The following is a 26,623-nucleotide window of genomic DNA, read 5'->3' on the forward strand; positions in this document are numbered from 1 at the left end:
GATTATCCTGTATATTCATCTGTCACAGGTAAATTCACGCGTCGGGGAAGTACGGACACAGCCGCAGATGCAGACAGTCTGAGCGCCAAGCACTCGCACTCCCACCACTCGTTGCTCCGAGACATGCCCGACCACTCCAACAGCCACAGCGACAACACCGTCAAAGAGGGTAATAAAGGTGTCCTTCGAGCACCGAACGCTCCCAATTTGAGAATTAGAACGCTACATATTAACTGTATTATCTTCTTCTACCTAAAGTTCGATCCCAGATCTCCACCATCACCATGGCTGCATTCAACACCACCGTGGCGTCTTTTAATGTAGGCTATGCCGACTTCTTCACCGAGCATATGAAAAGGCTTTGCAACCCCGTGGTGGTCCCTGAGATGCCCGTGGAGCCTCTGGCCTGCGCCAACCTTCCTCGCAGCCTGACCGACTCCTGTATCAACTACTCCTGCCAAGAGGAAGGCGAGAACATTGAGGGCACCAATAACTTTGTGCTGAAGAACGGCATGTTGGACCTCACGGTGAGTGACTTTCCAACGTGGGGAATTCATCCATCACACACACAGCTCATTTCTAAAATCCTGGAGTTGGAGTTATGAATGTGCTTCTGTCTTTGACATTCAACATGATCCTTTATAAACATATCATGTCTTTACATACAAATAAGTATTTGTGTGTATTGTGTCGGTAATTGATCCCCTACCCAGCAGCAGACATTTATGTTCCTACGAAGCCATTGTTCGAGAAAGTATTCCGAACCTTAATTCTTAATTAAAACCTTCATTCATTCAAAGGGCTGTCAAAAGACCTCCAGAACCAAATTGTAGAATTGTAGAAGTGGAGTGGGCTGCAAGACCATCAGCAAGAGACCACTCACTATTGGCGCTGTCGTTTGGAAATGGAAGAAATACTAGCCAGTCACTTTATGGAGAAACCTCATTCAAGCTGCTGGTATCCACACGGGTTGGAAGGGTAGTGAGGGTGCGAAAGCAAAAACCGTCCACACCCGGCGCTTTGAGCACCTCCGATACCTCAGCCATGGTGATTGTCATGTGTGCTTTGGTGTCCTCTGTACTCTGCTTCCTCTATGAAAGGCAGTTATAAAAAAGTAACACGTCCAACCTTCTCTGAAGTTTGCCAACTTTGCTGCTGACCCAGCTAAATTTCTCCTTGCGTGTCAGGCTGTGCTTCGCGCCCTCTACGCCGTCCTCAGCCACGACATCAGCTCCAGAATCTGCGATGTGGCTCTCAACATCATCGACTGCCTGCTGCAGCTTGGCATGGTGCCTGGGATGGGCAAAAAGTTGTCCAAGGCCGACAACAAGGAGAACGAGGAGACGCGAGTCAAGGACGCCGTGGGACAGGGCCTCGGAGGAGGAGGCGGGGGAGATGGAGGTGGCGGTGGCAGTGGAGGGGGTGGGGGTGGAGGGGGCAGTGGTGGAGGAAGCGGGCAAGGGAGCAAGGATGATGTGAAGAATAACAAGGACAATGACAAAAAGGTTAGCAGAAGGGCACTGCAACTCCACGTGTTCCTCAACATGCTGCTGATGTTTGCTTCTTTTGTCATCAAAAGGAAGAGGGCTCCTGCCTCAGCACCCACAGGCTGGCCCTCACCATGCTCATCAAGATAGTCAAGTCTCTGGGCTGCGCTTACGGATGTGGCGAGGGACACCGCGGCCTATCAGGAGATCGTCTCAGGATGCAGGTGAGATGGCTCTTTTCTGCGTGCGTTTCCTCACAATTCTGCTAAATCTATCAATTATTCACCATGATGAACGTCTTCCTAGATGGGCTTCTGCATCATTTCCCCATGTAAATATTTGATAACTCTCTCCTGTCAGGCTCAAAACTGCCTGACCAGCCTCTACAAGCTGGACAAGCTGCAGTTTCGCCAGACCATGCGTGACTACGTCAACAAAGACTCCCTGAATAACATTGTGGACTTTCTTCACGCTCTACTGGGCTTCTGTATGGAGCCCATCACCGACAGTGAGTATGTGGCGTGTGTGCGAGGCAGCCAGACTCACCATGCTTTGAGGAGGCTGCAGGTCACTCAGTCAGTTTGCGCCACAGTTTTCTTTCAGTAGGTGAAATTGGATGGTCCTTGAAGTCAAGGTGAGTTCTAAAAAGGGGTGTTGATTAGAGATGCTCATAACAATATTCGGCATTCAGAAGATGCATTCAAAGATGGTGTGATGATACATAGTCTTCTACACTACTCGCTAGGTGTCAGTAATGTTACTGTAATGTTCAGTGAGACACACCACCACCAGACTTGATCGCGGGAACAACTGGCTTTTATTGCAGGTTCCAATGGTCTCACGATAATCCCTTATATGGACTGCTGTTACTGCTAAAACACGAGCACAAGCTTATCTATGTCTTAAAGGGCATATTTTCCATTATTATATCTACTACTATGGGTCAAGGTTACTATAGGGGTGCTATTTCATGTGTAGGGGGCTCTAATTCTATTCATAAATAAGGAATCCCACTTCAGGTCCCAACAAGAGACAAGACTGACACATTCAACAGTAGACAATAAACAACTGTTTATCTTCTTCTATAGACACCCCGCTGCATGAAAAATACACAATAAAAGCGCAATTTTCTTTTCTTTTTTTTTTTGCACCCCCAACCTTTTGAAAACGACTCCCCGACTCACCAGTGGAATCACTGCACCAGACCATCATTTTTTGGATCAATCAAGACTTAATGGTCATATTACCGAGGAATGTGAAACGTGTGGTTGCTCTCCACTCCAGTTCCATCTCTGTTATATCTCCGTCTCCTCGCACCGCTGCTTATCCCTCTCCGCCGTGGTCCTTCCGTATCCGTACACCCACCCTCACTTCCTCCCCCACACGCTGAATCCTTCCTTCTTCCCTTCCTGACTCATCCATTCCGTACACTTGCCAATCCAAAGCTTTGCCATGACATCGCTGGTCAATCAGCAGCATTATTATGCTACATGACACGCCAATTCCATTTTGCTTTGAAATTTTAGGGTTTTTTTTGTCTCCACGTGACAAAATTGGCAAGTGGCCGAACTGATGAGTGTTTTGATTCTGACGGCACCTTTTGTATTTTTGTAAATATTGGTGTGTGTGTGTGTGTTTATTTTGCCAATGTGTGTGTCTGGTTCACCTCCCAGTGGAGGTGGGGGGTGCCACGTCCTTTTCCTGACACGACGTACATGTCTGTGCTGGCCTGATGTCAATCAACCTGTGCCCCGCCTCTTTTCTCTTGCAGAGTACGGCAGTGCAGGTGAGAGGTCCAGGAGGGTGAAAAAACGAAACATCGGTAGATACCCATGATGTATAATCAATAGATAATGACATTCGAGATGTGATCAACTTACCCACCTGATCAAAACCTTCCTTTGGCACTGCTTCCATTGCTGCCCCTCTCGCTTTGTCCTAAAGTGACAAATCTCGCCTGCTACTCCAGATTTTGTAATCTCTATGTCAAGAGAATCATCACCTCAATGTGCTTCAATGTTGCAGGCCTTAGTCACTTGCATGTATTATTTAAACCCTACCCAGAATCCTTTTCAGTTTGCTTCTCCCACCCCCACCCTCCATATGCTGGACAAACCCATTTTTTTTGCACCCTTTTCCCCCCAATTTGTCATCCGGGCTAACTGTTTTCATGGAATATTCTGCTGACTAAAGTGTGACCTGTGATGTCTGACGCCTGCCTGTTGCTTCCAGACAAGGCGGGCTTCGGCAACAATTTCACCACGGGGGACAATAAGTCGGTGGCGCAGAACATGGAGGCGGTGGTGGTGGGCTGCATGTTCAAGTCGCTGATCACCCGCTGCGCCTCCACCACGCATGAGCTTCATAGCCCTGAGAACCTGGTGGGTGCTGGAAATCATCACTCCATCTGCCCAAATTCGAATCCAATCATGTTCTACACTCTAGCCTATAAATAAATATTCATTAATTCATTGTTAAATAATTTAATCACTTAAATATTGAATAAATAGAAAATATATACATAAACCAATTAATTACATGTTAAATCAATCCCATTATTAAATAAATAACATAAATCATGAACAAATAGAAATGAAATACATGAATACAAAATGAATCCAGCTCATTCGTGACCTAAGTGATAGAGAATTGATAAATGCATACACCTCTCCGACCGCGTCTATCAATTTTAGGTCCAATTTTTTGTCAAATAACCAAAGGAATGCTTTGCTTTGATTTGGACATTTAAGTCATTCAGTCAGCATCTTCTCTGGTCACAGAGAGGCTTGCATTTTCTAGTGACGGGCAGCTGACATGTCACATGACACATCCAAATCATCCACTCAATGTGACGCCCTGACAGCCAGCTGCCAGGTTGATCGTGTGTACAGTCACTCCGCAAGCCTTCGGGCTGACACCACTAGTGGACGTTGGCGGGGGATGACACACCAGCCTCCCACTCGCAAGCTGCAGTCGTAGGCCTGACACATTCATTTGCATACGCATGATACGGAGATGTCTTGTGTGATATCACAGTCACATCACTCACAATCCTTCCTCGTCACCTTCCCTCACAGGGCCTGTACTGCGACATCCGCCAGCTGGTGCAGTTCATCAAGGAGGCACACGGGAATGTTTTCCGTCGGGTGGCTCTGAGCGCGCTCCTGGACAGTGCGGAGAAGGTCACGGCCACCAAGAAACCTGAGGAGAAGGATGACACCAAACTGCAAGCTCCAAGAAGGTAGTGGACGCAAATGTTTCTTTGGAGATTTATTGCCAGTATTACGTAAAAGACATCCACTCTCCAGCATCTCATCACTACTTGTTTTGTTGTCTGTGTTGCTTCATTCGTTGTTGGGGTCCCAGACTAGAGTACTCCTCTCCACTGATGTTGCTCAGGAATTAGCAATAATCAGTGATGTAGCGTAGCGGTGAGATTAAGGGGTTTCCAGGAGGCAGTTCTAATCTAAGTTCTAATGACTCGTGACATCTCCGTTACTTCAGAACTAAGATACTACTATTTTAGATGTGCTGCTCGCAAGTCAGTGGTGAAAAGGTAGTTCTTTCTTCGGTAGTAGCCAATCAGGAGCTATCAGTGCAGTCGCAACGAGTTTGTCAACCCACTGGAAATTGCAGGAGGTCATTATGTATATAACAGTATAACAATCTGACTCACGGTGTCATCTTACAAAGAACATTAAACTCATCACCCAGAAGTACTGTACTGTTTACCTGAGTAATATACAAACATATACCAATATGACTTTAAAATAAAAAAAAACAATTAAAAGCGTGTTTAAAGCTTTCCCATAATGCATTGCATCTCAACATTCATTGGGGCGCTGCAATGCCGTCATTCTACATTTGTCGTTTAAAGCATGTATATTAAATACACTAACATAGTATCATTAAGATGAGGCAATGTGTTTTTTGCATCCTACACCAAGACCTCCAACTCAGTGGCTTCAACCCCCAAAGTCTCCATGGCGGCTGCCGTACCAGACACAAAATCAGCATTTAAACATTGCACCACTTTTGCACCAAAATTGCACATGCAATCGTAGTGACTTAAAACATTGAGTCAGCGCTCCTTACTTGGGCTCTTTGAGTCGGGTGGCCTGAGCGCTCTGTCTGTGTGCGTGCAGGTCAGAGGCAGGTATGTCCGGGGAGAAGGGTCAGGTGTCCAGTGCTGCAGATGAGTGTCGCAGCTACATCTCTAGCAGACCCCCCCAGACCCCTGAACAGTGAGTGTTCACCTCATCACATTTCCATCTTTGCTGCCCCATCCGTGTCTTTGCTGCCATCCCTTGTCTCAGAATCAAAGACTTGAGCTTTTTAAAGTTGAACGATGACATCTGTGCCATCTGTGTCTCCCCAGCGAGGAGCAGATCCCGGGAGCTCTGCTGGGCAGGAAGGACTTCTGGAGGAAGATGTTCAAGTCCCAGAGTGCTGCCAGTGACACCAGCAGCCAGTCTGAACAGGACACCTCAGAGTGCACCACCGCCCACTCTGGGACCACCACGGATCGGCGTTCCCGGTCCAGATCCCGTCGTATTTCACTTCGCAAGAAACTTAAACTGCCCATAGGTAGGTCCGGTAGTCCAACAACTGTCATGTGAAAGATGAGGCCTGTCACGACAACAAATGTTGATGGATGATAAATGTCCTACAAATTATTGCAGATAAACGATATTATTGTTACCGTTATTTTGACATGATTATTTCATGAATGTAATGATAAACTATGGCATAATAATGCAAGTAACTGCACTGTCGCTGGTACCTCCGACAGCAGAACCACACATATGTGTTTGCTCACTTGTTACTCCTCATGATGCTTACTTGCAGCACTTACTAGCGCCCCGCCTCCCCCCACCGGGACAAAGAGACTGAATGACTGACAGGAGGGTTCACTCACTCTGTTCATTCTGCTATAGAACCAACATGCCCAAGTGTTGAGACAGATGCACAGAGTGAACACTCTTGTCATCCGTCCTGTTTGGTAGAGAGGGACACCGGTAAAATTATCAAAATTATCACAAGGTTAACTGATTTATTGATTAGTGTTGACAGGCCGATGAAAGACCAGAGAAATCTTCACTTTTTCAAGGCATCACGTGTATCTGACTGTCCCAAATCTCCCAAATCATCACATTTCAGCTGAGATCCAACAATGCCTCTTCACATCCATGCATCACTGTGTATCACTCTAACATGGCATCCTTATTTATGTCTTCCTCTTTTGCACCTCAGCATGCCGCAGGACCACCCGCCTTCCAATCACCCTCTCTGTCATACGTATGTCTAACGTGCATGTTGTCATTTTCATGTTGTTTGTGTCTGTGCTGCATTACCCTTCGAGCTGCATCATAAGTCATATATCAAGTAATTGTTGTGAATCTCTGACAAAAAACGAAACGTACCGATGCAATTTTAAATGAAAAAATATTAACAAAACCTAAATTAGTTTTATATGCACAAAATAATTCCAACTTACTGGTGATGTGAACTCTTCATACATCCTGGTCTGAGTGAATTCAATGGTGTCGCTCGCCTTTCTTATCACAGTGCTGGCACTGGCAACATTTTTTGATTGGTCAGTCACCTTCAATAAAAATAAAAATAAAATAAAAATCCAGCAATGCGTAATGTGCCTTGTTTGATGACTCGATTTTTTTGGACCAGTATATTGCAGGGAAGTGGGTTGAATCAATATTGTACAAAAATCGAGGCAGTGTACAAAAGTTGAGGCAAATATTTTTGATGAATACAATTTTGTAGTTGAATAAGGCCTGTTATTCGCCCGGAAATTTGTATATTTAAGCAATTTGTACCAATTGTTTTCCCAAATTAAGCATTTCCAAGCATAAAATGACTAAATGAACTAAATTACAAATAAGAGGTATTTAGAAGACACATTGGTCACTCGGTGTCAGTAATGTTATTGTAAATTTGGGTGAGACACACAAGCACCAGAGGCTTTTAGTACAGGTTCTCTTCCTATCCCTGTTATTTAATATCTAGAGGGCTCGAATCGTGTTTAATGCCATAATTAGAAGGTTGTAAACAGGTTTTCTGTGCTCTAACTGCAAAAAAATTCCATTACAAACAAAGAGTCTTCAGGAATGCTAATTGACTTATCATGTTGGGGGTCTGGAACCAATTCACCGCCATGAACGCGAGTTTACTCTATTCGCTTGCACATTGCTGTTTCCCCCTGATTGTATGAATGCTGCCCGTTCACCCTCGTGTGTCACAGCTCCGTATGGCTGCTTCACATACGGCGACGTGCTGCATTTGTAAACATCCACTGCATAATTCCCGCTGTCTCCAGGCAATTGGCTGAAACGCTCCTCTCTTTCTGGACTTACTGACGGTGTGGAGGACCTGTTGGACATCAGCTCAGTGGATCGACTCTCCTTCATACGACAGAGTTCGAAGGTCAGGAGAGTTGCCGTGACGTACTTGCTGTCGCTTGATGCTGATCTGTCTCACTTTATATAATGCCATGCATGGTGTTTGGCCACGCGGGAACAGGTGAAGTTCACCAGCGCCGTCAAGCTGTCAGAAGGAGTCGCCGCAGGGCCGGAATACTGCAGGGATGAGGAAGAGAATTTCTTCAAGCGGCTCGGTAAATGGAGGTCTGGCAGGAGGAATCCATCCAAGCTTCACCACACAGAAGAGAAAGATGGTAGACCTCCCCCACCCCCCTCGGCTGCCCCTCGCCCGCCCACCCCATCACTCTCTCTCTGCTCCCACCTTTGTGCTTTTATCTTTGCTTTGGAATGGCTTGCGTTAAGGTTTCTGTTGCAAAAGCGTGTGCGCTGTGTTAGCAAACTCCCGTCAGCCAGCCCCCTCGCTCATTCTTTCTTACGCCAGTTTAGATTCGTACCCTTAAACCATCTTTCTGCTGTGGTGTGGGTCATACCTCTTGCTTTCAGCGCTCTCTCTGCCTCTTCTACGGACAAATTTTCCAAAGATGAAACAGTCCTCCAAGCATTGAGTGAGCTAAAATCACCTTCCTATTTGTCCAGGACCCCATGGTTTCCAGGAGCGCCTGGCCGCCAGCCAAGAAGCAATGAAAAACAAAAACGTGGTGAACTTGGGTGCGATCCGACAGGGAATGAAACGCTTCCAGTTCCTGCTCAACTGCTGTGAACCGGGGACCATACCCGACGCGTCCATCCTCGCCGCGGCTCTGGACCTGGTAGCCCTCATCAGTCCCGTCCTGTATCCTCCTTGTCCACCTCCACCGCTGCCTTCACTTTATCTTCTGCCCCAACCAGGAAGCGCCCATCGTTGCTCGGGCCTCCCTGTTTCTCGAATGCGCCCGATTTGTGCATCGTTGTAACCGTGGCAACTGGCCAGAGTGGATGAAGGGCCACCATGTAAACATCACCAAGAGAGGCTTGTCCCGGGGGCGCTCGCCCATAGTGGGCAACAAAAGGAACCAGAAACTCCAGTGGAATGCAGCCAAACACTTCTGCCAGTGGGGAGATGTAAGTCCAGTTTTGTTTCAGTGATGAAGGTGGATGAGAGCGTGTGTACGCATCTTCGTGGGTTTCTTGGCGTAGGCAATCGGTACGCGGCTGAGTGAACTGTGCCACTGTGACAGCGAGAGTCCGGCCAACATTCTCGGGTACATCTACGATGAGGAGACTAAACGAAGAATGAGAAAGGAGGATGAAGAGGAGGACTATTTAGATGACAGTAAGTCAGATGATACCAGTCAAAAGTTTTATTATCTTATTGTAAGAAAAAGCGTCTCAAAACCTTTGACAGGTACTTTGTTTCTTTCTCCTCTGCAAGACACGGTCAATCCGACAAAATGCGGCTGTCCGTTTGCTCTGAAGATGGCCGCCTGCCAGCTGCTGTTGGAAATCACCACCTTCCTGAGAGAGACCTTTCCCTGCCTCCCTCGACCACGCACTGAGCCACTTGTGGTAATTTTGCGGATATGATGTTTCGCCCCATTTACATCAAGCAGTTCCGCTGGATTCACCTTGCATTCTTTTTCTTTTGTGCTGTGAGAAGGTTTCAGCGTCTCTATTCCTCAGTATCTTTTGGTGTCATGATTTGTATCGGACACGTGGAGGCATACCTCGCACCCATTTGGCCGCTGGGTTGGGGGCATGGCTTGTGCCCACAGGCTGCCACTAAATGGAAGTTTCCTGTGTGGACACTCATTTTAGAATAAAGTCATTTTTGAGACCAACACTTCCTGTTCCTTTCAACTCCCACAATGGTGACCCAGACGTGATCCAACACGCGTTAACATTTTTTAGACTTGTGCAGTAAAACAAGGACAACAGAGACACTCCGGAGACACAGAGGCCCTAGACATGGCGCAGTCATTTTATGGTTCACCAGAACGCAAAAGCAGCATTTTGTGCTTGTAATAAAGATCCACATGGCAAGAAGAAAAAACTGAAACTGTTGCATGTCCTGCTTTTGTGTGTGTAAGTGGTTTATCGTCTGTGCTGTAGGATTTAGACAGCTGCCGCCTGCGTCTGGACCCCGAGCTCGGTCGACATCGATACGAGAGGAAGATCAGCTTTGCGGGTATCCTGGACGATGAGGATGGTCATGACTCGCTGAACAGTAGTAGCCACACTCTGAAGTCGGACACCACGGGTGACGACAAGAAAACCCAGGAGGGCACTGGTGAGCTGGAACAGGAAATTGATTCTCCGTCAGGTCTTTCTTGCTCGCTCAATGACGTCCTCATGACTTCTCTCCAGTGCCTGTTCGGAAGATTCGTATCGGAGGCTCACGGTTGCTGCAGATCAAAGGAGCTCGCAGCTTCCGTGTAAAAAAGGGCGGGTCTTTGTCTTCAATTCGGAGGGCGGGGAGCCTGAAGAGCACCAAGATGTCCCGACAGGATTCCGAGTCAGAAAACGAGGAGGGGATACTTTCGCAAACAAACAGCAGGGATACTGTCACGGATATTGGTAAGTTAAGATCCAAGCACTGTGAAATGGTTGTTCTACTGAGGACATGTTGCCCATGTCTCGTCATGCAGGCAGTCCCGGCAGTACCAGCGAACCCAGTATAGAACCGGAGGGTCAAAGCGGAAGCGGAGCAGAAGACAACTACCACCGCAATATGTCATGGCTCCACGTACGTCTGTCAGAAGGTCTTCACCTTTTCTGCAACCCTCTCATGCTCTCAACCCTCTTCTATTCCGACCCAGATCATGATCCTGCTGTGCAACCAGCAGAGCTTCATCTGCACCCACGTCGACTTCTGCCACCCACGCTGCTACCAGCACCACAGCCGCTCCTGCGCCCGCCTGGTCCGCGCCATTAAGCTTGTGTACGGCGAGACGGTGGACAGCCTGAGAGAGGACAGTGCCACCGCTGCCGGCATCATCGGCACCCGTGCACAGAAAAACAAAGAGGTAGATCTCACCGCCAGACCTTTTTTTTCTTGTTTGCGTCTCTGAGAGCCTGTTTGGCCGTAGTGTTCTGACAAGTCGTGCCTGAGGACACCATCCATGAAGAGGAGACCCACCGACGGCGCCATTGAAGGGAAGAAGGACACGGGAATGTTAAAGTACATCAGAAACCAGGTGATGCCCTAGCATGCCGCCTGGCTTGGGAGTGCTTGGTTACTGTGAGAATGATATTGGACTTGTCTCCTGCAGGTGATGAGCTTGTCGCCCGCCCCGCTCTCTCTTCTCATCAAAGCCGCCCCCATCTTGACCGATGACATGTACGGCGACATCCAGCCTGCAGCCTGGGAGCTCCTTCTCAGCGTGGACGAACACATGGCGGCTGCTGCTGGTGAAGCTCTAAACCCCAGTCTTTACTTTTTCATCTCACTTCCATAGCTCCTTTATGTTCCTTTCCTGCCCTTTTCCTTCCACCTCCAGCGGCGATGTTCCTGCTGTGTGCGGTAAAGGTCCCAGACGCAGTGACCGAAATGATGATGGCAGAGTTCCAGCACCAAGAGGCCTGCCAGCGCATCAACTCCGTCCTCAAGTTCTATACGCTGTGGCGATTCCGCTACCAGGTGTGGCCTCGCATGGAGGAAGGAGCCCAGCAGATCTTCAAAGTACGGAACACCGCCAGAGCGCAAAAGTCACATTATGATGTATTCAAATGCTGTAGAGTGGCGTTCCCAACTGGTTTGCCCAATTTTTAAACAAATTGAATGGAATGACAGTACCGTTGAAAAGAGTAGGAGCTGCCTGTATGTCGCTTCGATGACTTGTCCTGCTGGTTTGGTTTGCTGGCTAATAGCTGCAAATGAACCTGGATCAGCAAGGGATTACTGTTGAGGATATGACTTAATTCACCGTCTCTTTTAGATTCCCCCGCCCAGCATAAACTTCACCCTGCCATCTCCCATACTGGGCATGCCCTGCGTCCCTATTTTTGACCCCCCATGGGTTCCCCAGAACACCGGCAGCGTCCAAGACCCAATCAATGAAGACCAGTCTGTAAGTGTCAGCACTGCTCATGTTTCTGAAATAGATTTCTTGTGTTTTTGCATCCACAAGGTGAAAAACTTGTTGTAGTAATTTCTCTTATGTTGGATATTATCAATAATTTTATACGTTTTGTTTTGTTTTCTAATTTAAATGACCTGCTACGAGAACCACTCATTGTTTCAGGATTTGTTAGCCACAGCAACAACATTGAGAAATCTTAACATTCAATATTAAAGGTACTGGATGCAATTCTCTCCAAATTTCATTTTTTGGAACCAGAAATGATATTTTAGCAATAGTGGTTTAAAAGCAGTCTGAGAAGCGATTCAATGATGGCTAACGTTGGTAGCTAAACTTTTCCAAATTGCTATCATTAGCTGACAACAAACATAACAAAGTAGTGTGTGTATGTTTGAAAGTTTGAAACCTGCATGCAGTCTTATGTCTTATGTCTTATGACTTATGTCTTAAGTGACCTTTTGGGTTTGAACCTTTACTTCTGTAAATACTGCATCTCTCCCGCTTGCAGTAGCAGTGCAATCAATGCACACTTTGATGAATAAGTCTTCTCACAAACCCGTTAATTTAGTGCAACGTCTGTGTAGATCCCACGTCATACAAGTCATGGTTATCCGCAAAATTTGAACGGAGGCGACTGGGATTTTTCTTGTTAGTTGAAGAATCTGCGGTTTTGATGGGAACCGTACACCCCCCCCCCCCCCCCCCACCACCCCCCGTATGCCGGGGACAGAAATATGCTGCTGTCCTCCTGCTAACAAGAAGAATCCAGTTGCCTGGATTTTGCGGATGAAAAAAGGTTTTCACAGGCAACTGTTTTGTGTTTACATGTTGATGCCAATCTATCGTTCCCTGTTTTTACTGGTGCAGAGTCCAAAGCAGTTTAAGCAGCCATTGATATTTAGCAATCTGCTAGACTTGACCAGAAATAACCTCATTTTTCTTCCTGTCTTTTAAGTTGTAATGCATGATTATTTTAAGTGTTGCAGACTTTGATAAAGACCTTCCTTTTATCATTTTATCTGTCTTTGTTTTTAGTTCCCTGCATTAATTCAATCAGTCCATACCATAGTAAGTTTTCTGTCAAGATATTTGTGCTGATGCATCATAAATGTCAGGAAAGGCAAATTTTCTGCATTTTTTTTTTTTAGTCAATTGGAGGCAACTGGATTTTGGGTTTCCAGAAGTGGGGCAGTTGCATCGTGATGAGTAATTAGCTGTAGTGTGTGTGTGTAGGAAAACAACAACAGCATGCGTCAGACATTGTGCGTTGTGGTGTACCTGCATGCTCATTGGATGAGACAGACTTTGCCGTGTATGTTCTCATGTATGTGTATGAGCACGTGTGTCAATGCCATGATATGCAGAAAGTTTTCTATCTCTGTTTCGGGATCACGCCAACGCATCACCAAGCCCACAGAGAGTTACTGTATGCTTGTAACACCGCAGCACACAGTCCTCTAATCAACGCTGGTTCTGTAGAAATCCTTCTCGGCCCGGGCTGTATCGCGTTCTCACCAGCGAGCTGAGCACATCTTGAAGAACCTGCAGCAGGAGGAGGAAAAGCGGCGTCTGGGCCGTGAGGCCAGCATCATCACAGCCATCCCTGTGGCCCAAGAGGCGTGCTATGAGCCCACTTGCAGCCCCCCACCCGAGCAAGAGGAGGAAGGTGCAGCACGCCGACACCGAAGCCTTTGTGCTCTGTGAATCTTGCTTCTAAGTTGTCCGTGTTTGATGTTTGATGCTGCCAGCAGAAGAAGTGGTGAACCTGGCATCCCGCCGTCTGTCTGTCAGTCCATCCTGTGCCTCCAGTAACTCCCACAGGAACTACTCCTTCCGCCGAGGCTCCATGTGGTCCGTACGCTCATTGGCTAGTGCTGAAGGTAGGACATCTTTTTTTTCTTTTGAAAATTCCTAATAAGCCATTCCACCCCAATGTACGTGCAGTGTAACAATAAACTGTAGTAATAAACCATTTTTCATATCTCAGAGCCAGCTAATCAGGTATAAAGCGTGCAGTCACATAGTAAAAGTCTGACAAAAAAATATATGTGTGAGTTTCTAAACATCAAATGGATTTTTATACACTGAATTTTGATGAAATGCTTCTATGGCCAGAATCTGACACTCGTGTTCCAACTCTAAAATCACCACTCTCCATTCTTCACAGCTAGAATAGTATTCAGTTAAGGGCCCCAAAAACATATGATATGACATATGATAATTTAGGCAAAAAAGTGAAAGTTTGCCATTATCTTAGCCATATTTTGGGGGGATCTTCACCTCTTGCTTTGTGCCAGGTGAGGGTAATAAATATTGTTTTATTGGTATTCAAACAAGCAAATGTTGATACTGAAATTCACCGTCTAGTTTGCATATTCTATGCTTCAGATGAAGAGAACACAACAGAACACACACCCACGCACCACATGCTGCAACCGCCGCAAGCGGTCTTCCCGGCATGCATCTGTGCCGCCGTGCTCCCCATCGTGCATCTCATGGAGGATGGGGAGGTTCGAGAGGACGGCGTAGCAGGTGATTCAACTCGGGTGACGTCAGCGAGGGCTATTTGCAGTAAAGATTGCCATCCCTAGAGTTTCCTCTCCGCTGTCCGTAGTGAGCGCTGTTGCCCAGCAAATCTTGTGGAACTGCCTCATCGAGGATCCCGCCCTCGTCCTCCGCCACTTCCTGGAGAAACTCACTGTGAGCAACCGGCAGGTAGGACTCCAGCTTTACGTGCACAATCTCAAGTGTGACGCTGGCATGTAAGGCAAAGTGTCAACAGGATGAGTTGATGTACATGCTGAGGAAGCTGCTGCTTAACATCGGAGACCTTCCTGCGCAGACCTCCCACATCCTCTTCAACTACCTGGTGAGTGTGCGAAGGCCATCACCGTCATTGATCTTTGATTTGTCTCGACTTACCTTTCACTTGTTCCCTCTTAGGTGGGCCTGATTATGTATTTTGTGCGGACACCCTGCGAGTGGGGGATGGATGCCATCTCAGCCACGCTTACCTTCCTGTGGGAGGTGGTGGGCTACGTGGAGGGGCTCTTCTTCAAAGACCTGAAGCAGACCATGAAGAAAGAGCAGTGCGAGGTCAAGCTGCTGGTCACGGCGTCCATGCCAGGTGAGGAAAAAATGGATGCCGTGCAATTAAAGGCAATGGGATGCTGATCTGGCTTTGATCAATGACCCCCCAAGGAACCAAGACCCTGGTGGTGCACGGCCAGAACGAATGCGACATCCCAACACAGCTGCCCGTCCATGAAGACACTCAGTTTGAAGCCCTGCTGAAGGTAAGAACCCCTGCCGAGACTGCTTGATGAACAGATGCTTGATGATTTGGAAAGCCACTCATCCTTCTCATTCCCACCAGGAATGCCTGGAATTCTTCAACATTCCCGAGGCTAGATCAGCACATTATTTCCTAATGGACAAACGCTGGAACCTCATACATTATTCCAAGGTACAGCAGAACCATCCGCAGATAATGATTGTCATGTGTCTTCTCTGTTAATATTCAATTTGACCTCCTCCAGACATATGTAAGGGACATCTACCCCTTCAGGAGGTCAGTCTCTCCCCAGCTCAACCTTGTCCACATGCTGCCAGATAAAGGACAGGAGCTGATCCAGAAGCAGGTTCGGTTGGCGTCATGCTAAAAAGGATGCCGTCTGGCTCCCTCTTATTCCTTACTTAATGCAATCTTTTTTTTAGGTGTTCTCCCGCAAACTGGAGGAGGTTGGCCGTGTGCTCTTCCTCATCTCCCTCACGCAGCACATGCCCGCCGTGCACAAGCAGTCCCACGTCTCACTGCTCCAGGAAGACCTGCTGCGTCTGCCATCCTTCCCAAGGACCGCCATCGATGCCGAGTTCTCCCTGTTTAACGAGCCACAGGGTTCGTCTGACTACCGCGCCTGCCAACAGTATTGTTACTATTTTTAATGTTTTGAATATTCCTTACTGCTTCCTCCAGGAAAGGAGCTGTTTGGGTTAGACACCCTCCACAAGGTACTCTGGATCAAGCTCCTTGAGGAGATGTTCCTGGGCATGCCCAGCGAGTACCCGTGGGGTGACGAGATGATGCTGTTCCTTAACGTCTTCAACGGGGCGCTGCTGCTGCACCCAGAGGACAGCGCCCTCCTCAGGCAGCACACTGCAACTGCCATCAACACAGCTGTGCACTTCAACCATCTTTTCTCACTGAGCGGCTATCAGTGGATCCTGCCGACCATGCTGCAGGTGAGTGTGTCAAGTTGAGTGTGATGAGTGTGTGTACTTGTGTGTGTACTCGTGTGTGTACTTGTCGTGGCAGGTTTATGCCGACTACGAGGGGAACCCTTTACTGAGGCAAGGCATCGAGTTCTGCTGTCGACAGTTCTACATCCTCCACCGCAAGCCCTTCATCCTGCAGCTGTTTGCTAGCGTGGCGCCACTGCTAGAATTTACTGTAAGACCACCTGGTGCACGTCTTCACTGAAACATACTGAAACATAGTACAGGAGCCAACCAAAACCTTTCTGACCCCAGACCAGCACCAGTAGCGGCCTTTCAAAGGGAGTGTCAGCCCAATGTCTGTTCGACCTGCTGGTGTCTCTGGAGGGTGAGACGCAGGATGCCCTGGACGCGCTCGAGCTGGTCAAGGCAGAGAAACCACTGCGTTCTTTGGGTAAGCGCCCAGCTTAGCGATGCAGACGTACAGCAGTGACTCAAATGTGAGGGTCGGGCATCTTTGTTACAGATTTCTGTTATGGTAATGAGGACTTGGCCTTTTCTATCAGTGAAGCCATAAAACTATGCGTCACCGTGGTGGCCTATGCACCTGAGTCCTTCAGAAGGTAGTGTTGAAGGTAGTGTTAATTATTTGGATCAGTTGTTGTCTGGCTTACTTGGGTGTGCTTTGGCCAGCCTCCAGATGCTGATGGTGCTGGAGGCCCTGGTGCCGTGTTACCTCCAAAAGCTAAAGAGCAACACGGTGACAATGGAGTCAGCATCAGCCGCCAGAGACGAGATCGCAGCCATTGCGGCGCTGGCCACATCCCTGCAGGCCTTGCTCTACAGCTCAGAAACCCTGACAAGGTCTGATTTGTATGTCCTTCTGTCCTTTTGTGTGATTTGTGGTTACGAAATAGTACGTGCTTTGCAGACCCATGACGGCACCGCAGATGTCTCGCTGTGATCAGGGCCATAAAGGAGGCACCACTGCCAACCACGCTATGTCAGGAGGGGTCAACACAAGGTTTGTAGATGCATGTGAACATTCTCATTCATTCAGGCCGCTCTATTATCAGGGAATTGAATCCATCGTAACTGGAAGGTTCAGGTTGTTTTAGGAGACGTTTTGCCTCTCATCCTCATCCAGGCTTCATCAGTTCATGCTGAAAGACCGGGCATGTGAGAGATAGCTAGCTATAGCCTTTCATTTTAGAATAGCCCTCTTCTTGCATATGCACATTCTATGTAGGAGCATCCCTCTCTGTAGAAGTTCATGAGGCCTTCATGAACTTGTATTAACATGTGACATTCAGGGACAACCTCCACATGCTGGAGGAGGGCCAGGGCATGCCGAGGGAGGAGCTGGACGAACGCATGGCCAGAGAGGAGTTCCGCCGGCCGAGAGAGTCCCTGTTGAACATCTGCACCGAATTTTACAAACACTGTGGGCCGCGTCTCAAGATCTTGCAGAACGTAGCTGGTGAGCCACGGGTGACGGCGCTGGAGCTGCTTGACATCAAGTCTCACATGAGGTGCCTCTGCGCAAAATGAGATCTGCCACTTATTCACGTATTGTATCACGTATAAGTATCGGTTGTTGGCGTGCGGTGCAGACTGGCAGAGATCGCCCACGCGTTACTCAAGCTGGCACCCTACGACACCCTGACCATGGAGAGCCGAGGCCTGCGGCGCTACATCATGGAGATGCTGCCCATCACCGACTGGTCCTCTGAGGCCGTACGCCCCGCCCTCATCCTCATTCTAAAGAGGCTTGACCGCATGTTCAACAAGATCCACAAGATGCCCACGCTCAGGTGCGCTCGCCCACAGGCACTATGCACCAGGTCTGTTCAATCCTACTTCTAATTCTCTGTCTTCACGTGAGTGTATCGTGCTGTGCCAGTGCCGTGGTGTGTACAGTCCATATGCGGCTGCTTGGCACTGTCCTGTCGCGCTGCCACCGTTGGTGCTGCTGTGCCATATGCATTGCTGGCACATGTGGGCAGCCAGCCGGGTCAAGTCTTCTGCCATGAAACTTTTTTTTTTTCACATTAAATCCAACAAAGCGAAGTTTAGAATGCTAAATTATTGGGACATGGAGCCCTGAAAGAAGTGAAAATAGAACATGGACCAACATCTACAGTTTGGAATGTTTCCAGTCCAAGACCTCCAGCAATGCTTTACTAACCATCCAGATTATGGGTTTCTGAGCAGACTTGGTTGTCATTTCCAGAGTTGTGGTGCACACAAACACATGAAAAAGAACCATAAAAATACCCGTACCTGTTCTTTTCTTCACCATTTCCAAGTGGCCGTGGTGACTCTTCTTTTTACAGATAGATGATCTTTGGAAGTTTTAGATGTTCTTTAGATGTTTCATAGTTCCATGACTGAGACTAGACCCAGACGTCGGGCCTGTTGCTGCACTGTATGCTACATTTGTGAGCTTCTCAGTATTGCTGCCAGTGTGAATTTGATGGATTTGAGGTCATGTATAAGAAAGGGAATTGATGACAATTTGATCAACTGTCAGCCTTCATTTGTTCTGACGGTGTGCGTGCGTGTGTGCGTGTGTGTGTGTGGTGGGGGATTGTTGCGGCCCGCGCTGCTGCTCTGTTCTGTGGTTCTCCAGGAGACAGGTGGAGTGGGAGGCGGCCAGCAGCCTGATTGAGGGCATCTGTCTGACTCTGCAGCGACAGCCAATCATCTCCTTTCTGCCTCACCTTCGCTCGCTCATCAACGTCTGCGTCAACCTGGTGCGAAAATGACAAAGTGGCTGTTGACCATTTTGTTAAAGCTGCTCAATTTTGGCATTTTTACCGATGTCCTTTAAATCTAGGCAGCAGTCACGTCACATTTTGTGTCATGATCACATCATGCCAGTGGTTCTCAATTATTTTTTGTCATGCTCACTGCTCAGGGACATCAACAAATCTATATTTTTATGTCAAAAATATTTGACATCCCCACTTCTAAGTAGTCATTTTGTGTGTGTGTGTGTGTTTGCTGGTTGCAGGTGATGGGCGTGGTCGGCCCATCTAGTGTTGCAGACGGCTTACCTCTACTCCACCTCAGCCCTTACCTCTCCCCGCCACTCCCCTTCAGTACAGCCGTGGTTCGGTTGGTCGCCTTACAAATCCAGGTGGGCCTTCATGATCAACATGGTAGTCTCGTCATGGCTAACATGAACCCATTACAGCTGGTACCTCAATATTTGTTATAAAATATTAGAAAAACCAAAGCCTTTTCCCATGAGAAATCATGTCAATTCAAAAATATTAACAAATAAATTATTTCAAAAATAGTAATTATTGTTTTATATGCACAAAACAGGGCTGCACGGCGGTCGAGTGGTTAGCGCACAGACCTCACAGCTAAGAGACCCGAGCGTGGGTTTTCTCCGGGTACTCCGGTTTCCTCCCACATTCCAAAAACATGCTCGGTTAATTGGCCACTCCAAATTGTCCATAGGTATGAATGTGAGTGCACAAATGAAAAAAACGTTTTTTTCACACATTCATATGAAAACTGGGGCGTTCAAACACCGAGGTTTGGTTAATGGCTTCCATCATCCTCATTGAGGACACTCATTCCTCACAAGTAACCTACTTCTAACATCTGATAAAACAGTCAAAAGGTTCTCCATTACTTGACTTAGTTTAGCCTTGGTGAAGCTTTGCTAATGTTAGAATGTTCCTATCTATTATGTGTTTTGTATCTTCCATCTTATAGGCCTTGAAGGAGGACTTCCCTCTCAGCCACGTGATCTCACCGTTCACCAATCAGGAGAGGAGAGAAGGGATGCTGCTGAACTTGCTCATTCCGTTTGTCCTTACTGTTGGGTCTGGAAGCAAAGGTATTCAGCTCAGACGTCCTTTTTGAGAGTGAGCCAAACATTTGTGTCAATGGGATTCTAACTACCACACAGACAGTCCTCATCTTGAGCAGCCAGAGATCTTCTTGCTGATGCAGACGGTCATCAACATCCTCCTTCCGCCACGCATCATCTCCACCTCCCGCACCAAGAACTTCATGCTGGATGCGTCACCAGCTCACTGCTCCACCCCCGGCGACACCGGGAAGGATCTGCGCAGAGAAGGGCTGGCTGAGTCCACCAGCCAGGCGGCATATCTGGGTACGAGTCTGTGTTTAGACATGCTGTGATTCTCCTCCTCACTCGTGTCTGTAGCTCTAAAGGTGGTGCTGGTGTGCTTCGAGCGCTCCCTGGGGAACCAGTGGTATCGTCTGAGTCTGCAGGTGAAGGAGATGGCTCTCAGGAAGGTGGGGGGCCTGGCTTTCTGGGACTTCATTGACTTCATTGTCCGCACTCGAATCCCCATCTTTGTCTTGCTGAGGCCCTTCATTCAGTGCAAGGTGAAGCATCACCGCCAGAGTTGCTTCCTTTGTCTTCATCGAGCCGTCACCATCTTTCCTTCTCGTTCTTCTTCGGTCATCTAGTTATTGACACAGCCCGCCGACTCCCAGGAGGAGATCACAGCACGCCACCACATCGCCGACCAGCTGGAGCGACGCTTCATCCCTCGACCTCTCAGCAAGAGCTCTTTGTTTGCTGAATTCAACAATGAACTGAAGATCCTCAAAGAAGCGGTCCACAGCGGCTCTGGTCAGAATCTCTTTGTCTTCTGTGCTTTCCTGCTTTTCTCTGAAGATGTTCTGAACCACGCTCTTTCCCCGTAGCTTACCAGGGCAAGACATCCATCAGCACAGTGGGCACCTCCACGTCAGCCTACCGCCTGAGTTTGGCCACGATGTCGCGCTCCAACACAGGCACCGGCACAGTTTGGGAGCAGGACAGCCAGCCGTCCCGCCAGCCTTCCCAGGACACACTCAGCCGCACTGATGAGGACGACGAAGAGAGTCAGAAACATTCTGCCTTCTTTTTGCATGTTTTGCCCTCATGCTTGAGAAGAGGGATGAGAGTTCTGAGACCTGGCTCTCGCTCGGAATAAAGTGGAGTGCCATCTCCCCGTCAGGGCAAGATCCTGCCCTAAGTGGAGGAGTTTAAGTTCCTCTGGGTTTTGTTCACGATGAGGGTTGGCTAGAATGCGAGATCAACAGGCGGACTGGTGCGGCGTCTGCAGTGATGATGCAAACTCTGCATCGGTCCCTTGTGGTGCTCCATCTATGTTCCTACCCCCACCTTTAGGCATGAGCTTTGGGTGGTTGGGCTCTCCTTAAGAGATAAGGTGAGGAGCACTGTCATTTTGGTGAAACTCTCTGCCCTGAGAGGAGCCAGATGAGGTGGCTCGGGCATCTGATCAGGATGCCTCCTGGATACTCCATGGGGAGGTGTTTAGGGAATGTTTGACCGGTAGGAGGCCTTGGGGAAGACCCAGGACACCTACCTGCCTGGGAACTCCTCAGGATCTGCCAGGAGGAGAATAAGTGGAAGAAGATGTAGGGATGGTTGGGTGTTCATGCGTGCTTCTATACATAACATGTTGCCTTTATCTTCCAGACGACTCCATTAGTATTCCCAGTGTGGTGAGCGAGCATGAGGCGTTCCTTCCCAGGGTGATAACAGAGCGCCGCTTCTCCAGCCATGCCACAGGCTCAGCCGTTTTGCCGCCGGAGGCCCCCCGTAGCGCCATGCTGCCCAGCCACAGGTAACAAAGCTGCCTTATCCTTCCAGGGGCCAAGTGATGCTTTCATCACAGTCTTTTGACTCAGCAGCTGTTTAGTAAGAATACCACAGCTCTTGCTAGCCACTGTCCTCCACCAGGAGGCAAAGCGGGTGCTGATGGATCTCAACTTAACACCGTAAACTCCCACCCTTTCTACAGTGAACCCAATGTGCTAGATGAGTCCCAGGGTCTTCTGCAGGAGAGTAACCTGTCTAGGTACAGTGGTCCCCCCCTACTTCTGTGTGTGTCCGCTGCATCTGTTCGGCAGTGGGAGGTGCATCGCCTGAGGACAGCCCTCCTCTCTTGGCTGCCTCTCCGTTTGATCACTCATCCACATCCAGTCCAGTCACCTTGGCCCGTCACTCCCCCCTCCCACTTACCTGTGTCTCTCTCTCTCTCTCTCTCTCTCTGTGGGTACGGTGTGCATTTGTGTCTATCCCCTCCTCCACGTCCCCCTGAACTCCACACTGACCCTCATCTCCTCAGCTCATCAGCTGCGCTATCTTAACCAGGCTTTCCCACCCCCACCAAATAAAAACAATCTGAGGGTCCTGGGGCGTAAGGGATGCTCTGTTCCTTTTCTGTTAGCTGTGGCTTTCTAGAGCCATCATCGGTGCCATGGTGTGTCACATCGTTTACATGTCTATCAAGCTTCTTGCTGATCAAATTGGCCGTCCAACCGTGGATACCAATCTGTGGGGGCAAAGGGGGGCGAGTGTGGTAACAATCGCCATCCATATTGGGCTTTGTTTTCATTCTTTGGGATATCTGAGTAAAACTAAATTGTTAATTGTGAGGTAAAGGGCCAACATGGTTGCTACTCCAGCCCCCCACCATCCCCTGTTGTGTCTGAGCGGTAGCGGCGCTGTTACTGCTCTGCGATTGGTTGTCTTGTAAACAAAGTGTTGTGTAGTGTGTGAGTAGAATAGCAGTTGTGGTCAGAGCAGAGAGTGAAAAGGGGGGCCAACCGGTGCTCTTCACAGTATGTCCATGTGTGTTCATCTGTGTGTGTTTACATTTATTACCAGGGTCGCCAGCGTGCAGAGTGAACCCGGGCAGCAGAACCTACTCATCCAACCTCCTCTGGGGAGGAAGCGAGGCATCAGGCAGGTAAGGACCTCAACTTTTTCTGTTTTTCCTGACCTCTGGTGTCTAAATTCATCCTGTCAGTTTACAGCAGTACAAAGCACACGAGAGCAGATCAAGTGCAAAATCCAAGTCACAGGTTATTGTGCAGGTTTTTTTCTGAACAGTTTTTATTATACAGGAAGGAAATACCAAAAATATGATGTATAAATATCCCCCATTTTTGCTTTTTTATTTTTCCAAATGTTTCATTGAAGAACCCTGACCTAAGACATAAACGAGACTGGTGCTTGTGTGTCATCCTGCAGCTGCGGCGCCCCCTCTTGTCCATTCCAAAGAATGAACCTCGTGGTCGTTCAGGAGTGCGCCTCTCCACCACCCGCAGGAGCATCCAGCCCAAGAACAAACCTCTGGGTAACACGCGTGTCTTCAATTGTCAATAAAGTCATTGTGCACATGAGGGAGGCGCAAAATGCACCAAAACTGACCAAAGTGTGTGTCTGTGTGTGTGTGTTTGTGTGTGTGTGGGGGTGACTTGACCTGACCCGTGTCCCCATCACACCCCGTGTCTTTGTTCCGATGTGTGTTGTACCACCTGACACCAAACTGACACTTCTCACTCTGTTCTGTCTCATGCCTTTTGTTTCAAAATAAAGAAACTTTGTTGGACTGTGAAGGTGAGACGCACCCCTTACCCCTTCCTCTCCACCCCGCAATGGCCCACCCCATCTGCAACCTCACCCAGTAGGGCGCTCTGCATGTCTGTCTTGCATCCTCCCCCTCTTTCCAAGCCCCGCCTTCTCCCCTGCCTCCCTTAGTGGTGCTGATGTGTTAGTGAGTTGTGCGCTGTGCACTTGTCGTCCATTTTTGACCTCGCTTTTGTGCCCCGGCAGCACAAGGGGACCAAAAGAGGTCGGTGACCTTTACAGAGACACAAGGGCAGCAAGGCAAACCTTTGACCCCCAGCAGTGCAGACGCTCCAGCTGAAAGTACGTCCAAGTTCCCCACACTGGAGGTGCCCTCCGTCTCGTCAGCCACCGTCACCGCCGACCTGCACAGCCCAGCAAAAACCCAGGTGACCCTCGGAGGAGGATGGAGGATGGAGGTGGCATCTGCACCTTTATTGGTGTGTGACTGGTGTGTCTTCCCACTAGGTCCCTCCCGCCATGAGCATCAAGGAGAAACGAGAGCAGTGGGGCCTCCGCAGCAGCCTCTCCCCTCCCCCGTCTTTGTCCCGCACCTCCACCCCCACGCCGCCGTCCCGCGCCTGCTCCCCCAACCCCCTCTCACGGACCAACTCCCCTTTATCCCGCACTTCTTCGCCCCTTCCTCCGCCTCTTCCCGTGCTGGGCACGGTGCCGGCACCGGGCCCGCCACTGCCACCTCCGCTCCCCCTGCCGTCAGCCCCTCTCCTTCCTCCGCCACCGCCGTCCAGGACCAGAGAGAGCCCCGGGGACGCGGACACCACCGCGCTGCTGCCACGCGGCGATACCTTGCTGCAGCTGAGCGAGGACGACGGCACAGAGAACCCCCTCCTCACCCCGCTCCTGTCCGCCCCCTCGCCGCAGCGCTCACCTCGCCGCCTCCCGCTAGCCCTCTCCCCCGTTGACTTAGACTTGGATGAGTCCCACGTGTAAACTCAGAGTGAAGAAGTGAATGTATATTTTAGCAGAGATGATTCTATGAAATACATGATAGAATATAATGAAGACAACATATTTATGAGAGTAAATAGAGGCTGTAATATGCAACACTTCAGTTCCCATTTTACGTAGCGCATCGTGTTCGTCTGGCAGTGTTTATCTGTGTCGGTTGCAATGCAGTAGATTCAGTACCTCGTTGCTCCTTCCATGCCTTACAGAAACATTCTATTCTACTGAAGCCCACGTTTAGATCTTTCTATGTGATCTCTGAACCAGGACAGGATTAGGATGTGCCATACAACTCAGCCAACACACTGTGAGTCTTTGTCGTCTTTGGAGTCCTTTGTGTAACGTCAAATGTTTAGCGCAACGAGTGTTCACGCATTTCTGTTCCGCTTGTTTTTAACGGCCAAGCAGTATTTGTGTCACAGACTTGTACGTTAAATGTTACCATGCTTGTACTTACACACATAAAATAATGACATGCCCATCATTTCTGTCCATCTTGTTTACTTTTTTTCCATTTGAACATCAGGGAAATTCTGGCCTGCAGAAGGGGAAACAGGAGCTGATTGGTCTTGTGCTCCCGGCCTCTTAGCTCATAAAATTACCGCCATTTTCTTCTATTTTACATTTTCCAAGCACACTTTCTTCTACAAAATTTTTTCTTCTCGGAATTATGATTTTATTTCCTCATAGTTTGACTTTATTCACTACTACTACTACTACATATACTAACACTAAAACTTTTTTTCACAACCTAATACCCCCACCCGCCAAAAAAAATTATCAAATTACTGTTAAAATTGATTTACTATTTCACTATTTTTTATACTACTAAAAGGGCAAATTTCCTATAAATATTATAACTTTATTCCTAAAAATTGCAACTTTTTTTTCTTAGTATTTGTAATGGTAATGGTTTAATTATATTTGAACATGCATCGGCTGCACGGCAGTCGAGTGGTTAGCGTGCAGACAGCTAGGAGACCGGGGTTCAATTCCACCCTCGGCCATCTCTGTGTGGAGTTTGCATGTTCTCCCCGTGCATGCGTGGGTTTTCTCCGGGTACTCCGGTTTCCTCCCACATTCCAAAAACATGCTAGGTTAATTGGCAGACTCCAAATTGTCCACAGGTATGAATGTGAGTGTGAATGGTTGTTTGTCTATATGTGCCCTGTGATTGGCTGGCCTCCAGTCCAGGGTTTACCCCGCCTCTCGCCCGAAGACAGCTGGATAGGCTCCAGCACCCTCCGCGACCCTTGTGAGGATAAGCGGTAGAAAATTAATGAGTGAATGAACATGCATCAGGTTACAATTGAATGCATCACATAAACAATTCACAGTTCCACCAAAAGGAGTAGGAAGAAGCAAAACTTCTTGTGTCCTACCCCTCCATCTATAATTTGGACTTTATTCTTGGGAGGGGGGTCCTTTTTTTTAACATTTGTCAACTTTAATGTAAATTTTCTTCTGCAAATGGACATTATTCACATAATAACTAAAATAAACTTATTTCTCATAGCAACCTCCAAAAATTGTAATCAGTCTTTTAATATTTCAACTTTATGCTAGAAAATGACATTATTTTGCCTCATTATTACAGTACAATTGTTTTCCATTTCTAAGGTCCTTTTTGTTTACATTTTCCAACCATTTTAACTTTAATTTTAACTATTTAATTAAAACTACTATAATATTTTTACTTTAAGCATAGTTTTACTCATTACTCAACTTCATCCAAAATGTTGAAAATTACAATTACTCGTATTACACATTGAATTGCACAAAATTGCTACTTTTTTCTTCGTATTTTGTCTTTATTGTAAAAAATATATATTTTTCGATTTCAACTTGCTTATATACTCTTCTATTATTGCAGGTTTAATCACAGAAAATTGTAACTTTTTATTTCTTATTTTTACCTTGTTTTCTCAATATTTTGAGTATCAAAAATTACAGCTGTTTTTAAAATTCCAATTATTTCAGTTTTCTTATATTTTTTCTTGTAATATTAAAAAGTCTTTTGTCTCATATTTTTACTTTTTTAATATTTCTGCCACTTTTTCTTTGCAACATTCCAGGTGTCAT

General features: G+C 47.8%; 1 protein-coding gene across 17 annotated transcripts in view; it reads left to right on the forward strand.

Moving 5' to 3' along the window:
* Positions 1-25,025, forward strand: part of LOC131104471 (protein unc-80 homolog) — a 32,237-nt gene extending 7,212 nt beyond the window's left edge. Inside the window, exons 11-66 of one of the 17 annotated variants that reach the window (XM_058051681.1) lie at positions 29-178; positions 259-527; positions 1,188-1,505; positions 1,580-1,711; positions 1,848-1,995; positions 3,259-3,309; positions 3,720-3,868; positions 4,565-4,728; positions 5,633-5,731; positions 5,866-6,074; positions 7,822-7,928; positions 8,025-8,178; positions 8,522-8,694; positions 8,774-8,986; positions 9,062-9,197; positions 9,297-9,430; positions 9,974-10,151; positions 10,229-10,438; positions 10,510-10,607; positions 10,681-10,887; positions 10,951-11,058; positions 11,134-11,272; positions 11,362-11,543; positions 11,800-11,931; positions 13,423-13,609; positions 13,692-13,823; positions 14,332-14,475; positions 14,558-14,658; positions 14,726-14,812; positions 14,887-15,070; positions 15,145-15,239; positions 15,320-15,409; positions 15,483-15,584; positions 15,661-15,841; positions 15,920-16,185; positions 16,259-16,393; positions 16,474-16,612; positions 16,685-16,781; positions 16,852-17,022; positions 17,090-17,182; positions 17,472-17,690; positions 17,772-18,002; positions 18,791-18,914; positions 19,175-19,300; positions 19,891-20,014; positions 20,087-20,293; positions 20,348-20,532; positions 20,617-20,782; positions 20,857-21,036; positions 21,638-21,785; positions 21,963-22,019; positions 22,832-22,913; positions 23,198-23,303; positions 23,546-23,566; positions 23,783-23,964; positions 24,044-25,025. In XM_058051681.1, the coding sequence (XP_057907664.1) occupies positions 29-178; positions 259-527; positions 1,188-1,505; positions 1,580-1,711; positions 1,848-1,995; positions 3,259-3,309; positions 3,720-3,868; positions 4,565-4,728; positions 5,633-5,731; positions 5,866-6,074; positions 7,822-7,928; positions 8,025-8,178; positions 8,522-8,694; positions 8,774-8,986; positions 9,062-9,197; positions 9,297-9,430; positions 9,974-10,151; positions 10,229-10,438; positions 10,510-10,607; positions 10,681-10,887; positions 10,951-11,058; positions 11,134-11,272; positions 11,362-11,543; positions 11,800-11,931; positions 13,423-13,609; positions 13,692-13,823; positions 14,332-14,475; positions 14,558-14,658; positions 14,726-14,812; positions 14,887-15,070; positions 15,145-15,239; positions 15,320-15,409; positions 15,483-15,584; positions 15,661-15,841; positions 15,920-16,185; positions 16,259-16,393; positions 16,474-16,612; positions 16,685-16,781; positions 16,852-17,022; positions 17,090-17,182; positions 17,472-17,690; positions 17,772-18,002; positions 18,791-18,914; positions 19,175-19,300; positions 19,891-20,014; positions 20,087-20,293; positions 20,348-20,532; positions 20,617-20,782; positions 20,857-21,036; positions 21,638-21,785; positions 21,963-22,019; positions 22,832-22,913; positions 23,198-23,303; positions 23,546-23,566; positions 23,783-23,964; positions 24,044-24,526 (8,705 nt within the window). In that variant the 3' untranslated portion in view covers positions 24,527-25,025. The remainder of the gene's footprint in view (positions 1-28; positions 179-258; positions 528-1,187; positions 1,506-1,579; positions 1,712-1,847; positions 1,996-3,258; positions 3,310-3,719; positions 3,869-4,564; positions 4,729-5,632; positions 5,732-5,865; positions 6,075-7,821; positions 7,929-8,024; positions 8,179-8,521; positions 8,695-8,773; positions 8,987-9,061; positions 9,198-9,296; positions 9,431-9,973; positions 10,152-10,228; positions 10,439-10,509; positions 10,608-10,680; positions 10,888-10,950; positions 11,059-11,133; positions 11,273-11,361; positions 11,544-11,799; positions 11,932-13,422; positions 13,610-13,691; positions 13,824-14,331; positions 14,476-14,557; positions 14,659-14,725; positions 14,813-14,886; positions 15,071-15,144; positions 15,240-15,319; positions 15,410-15,482; positions 15,585-15,660; positions 15,842-15,919; positions 16,186-16,258; positions 16,394-16,473; positions 16,613-16,684; positions 16,782-16,851; positions 17,023-17,089; positions 17,183-17,471; positions 17,691-17,771; positions 18,003-18,790; positions 18,915-19,174; positions 19,301-19,890; positions 20,015-20,086; positions 20,294-20,347; positions 20,533-20,616; positions 20,783-20,856; positions 21,037-21,637; positions 21,786-21,962; positions 22,020-22,831; positions 22,914-23,197; positions 23,304-23,545; positions 23,567-23,782; positions 23,965-24,043) is intronic. The other 16 variants (XM_058051685.1, XM_058051682.1, XM_058051689.1 and 13 more) reach the window with 16 other exon arrangements.
* Positions 25,026-26,623: the final 1,598 nt, after the last annotated feature.

This window comes from Doryrhamphus excisus, chromosome 16 (assembly GCF_030265055.1).
Source record: "Doryrhamphus excisus isolate RoL2022-K1 chromosome 16, RoL_Dexc_1.0, whole genome shotgun sequence".
Lineage (NCBI taxonomy): Eukaryota > Metazoa > Chordata > Actinopteri > Syngnathiformes > Syngnathidae > Doryrhamphus > Doryrhamphus excisus.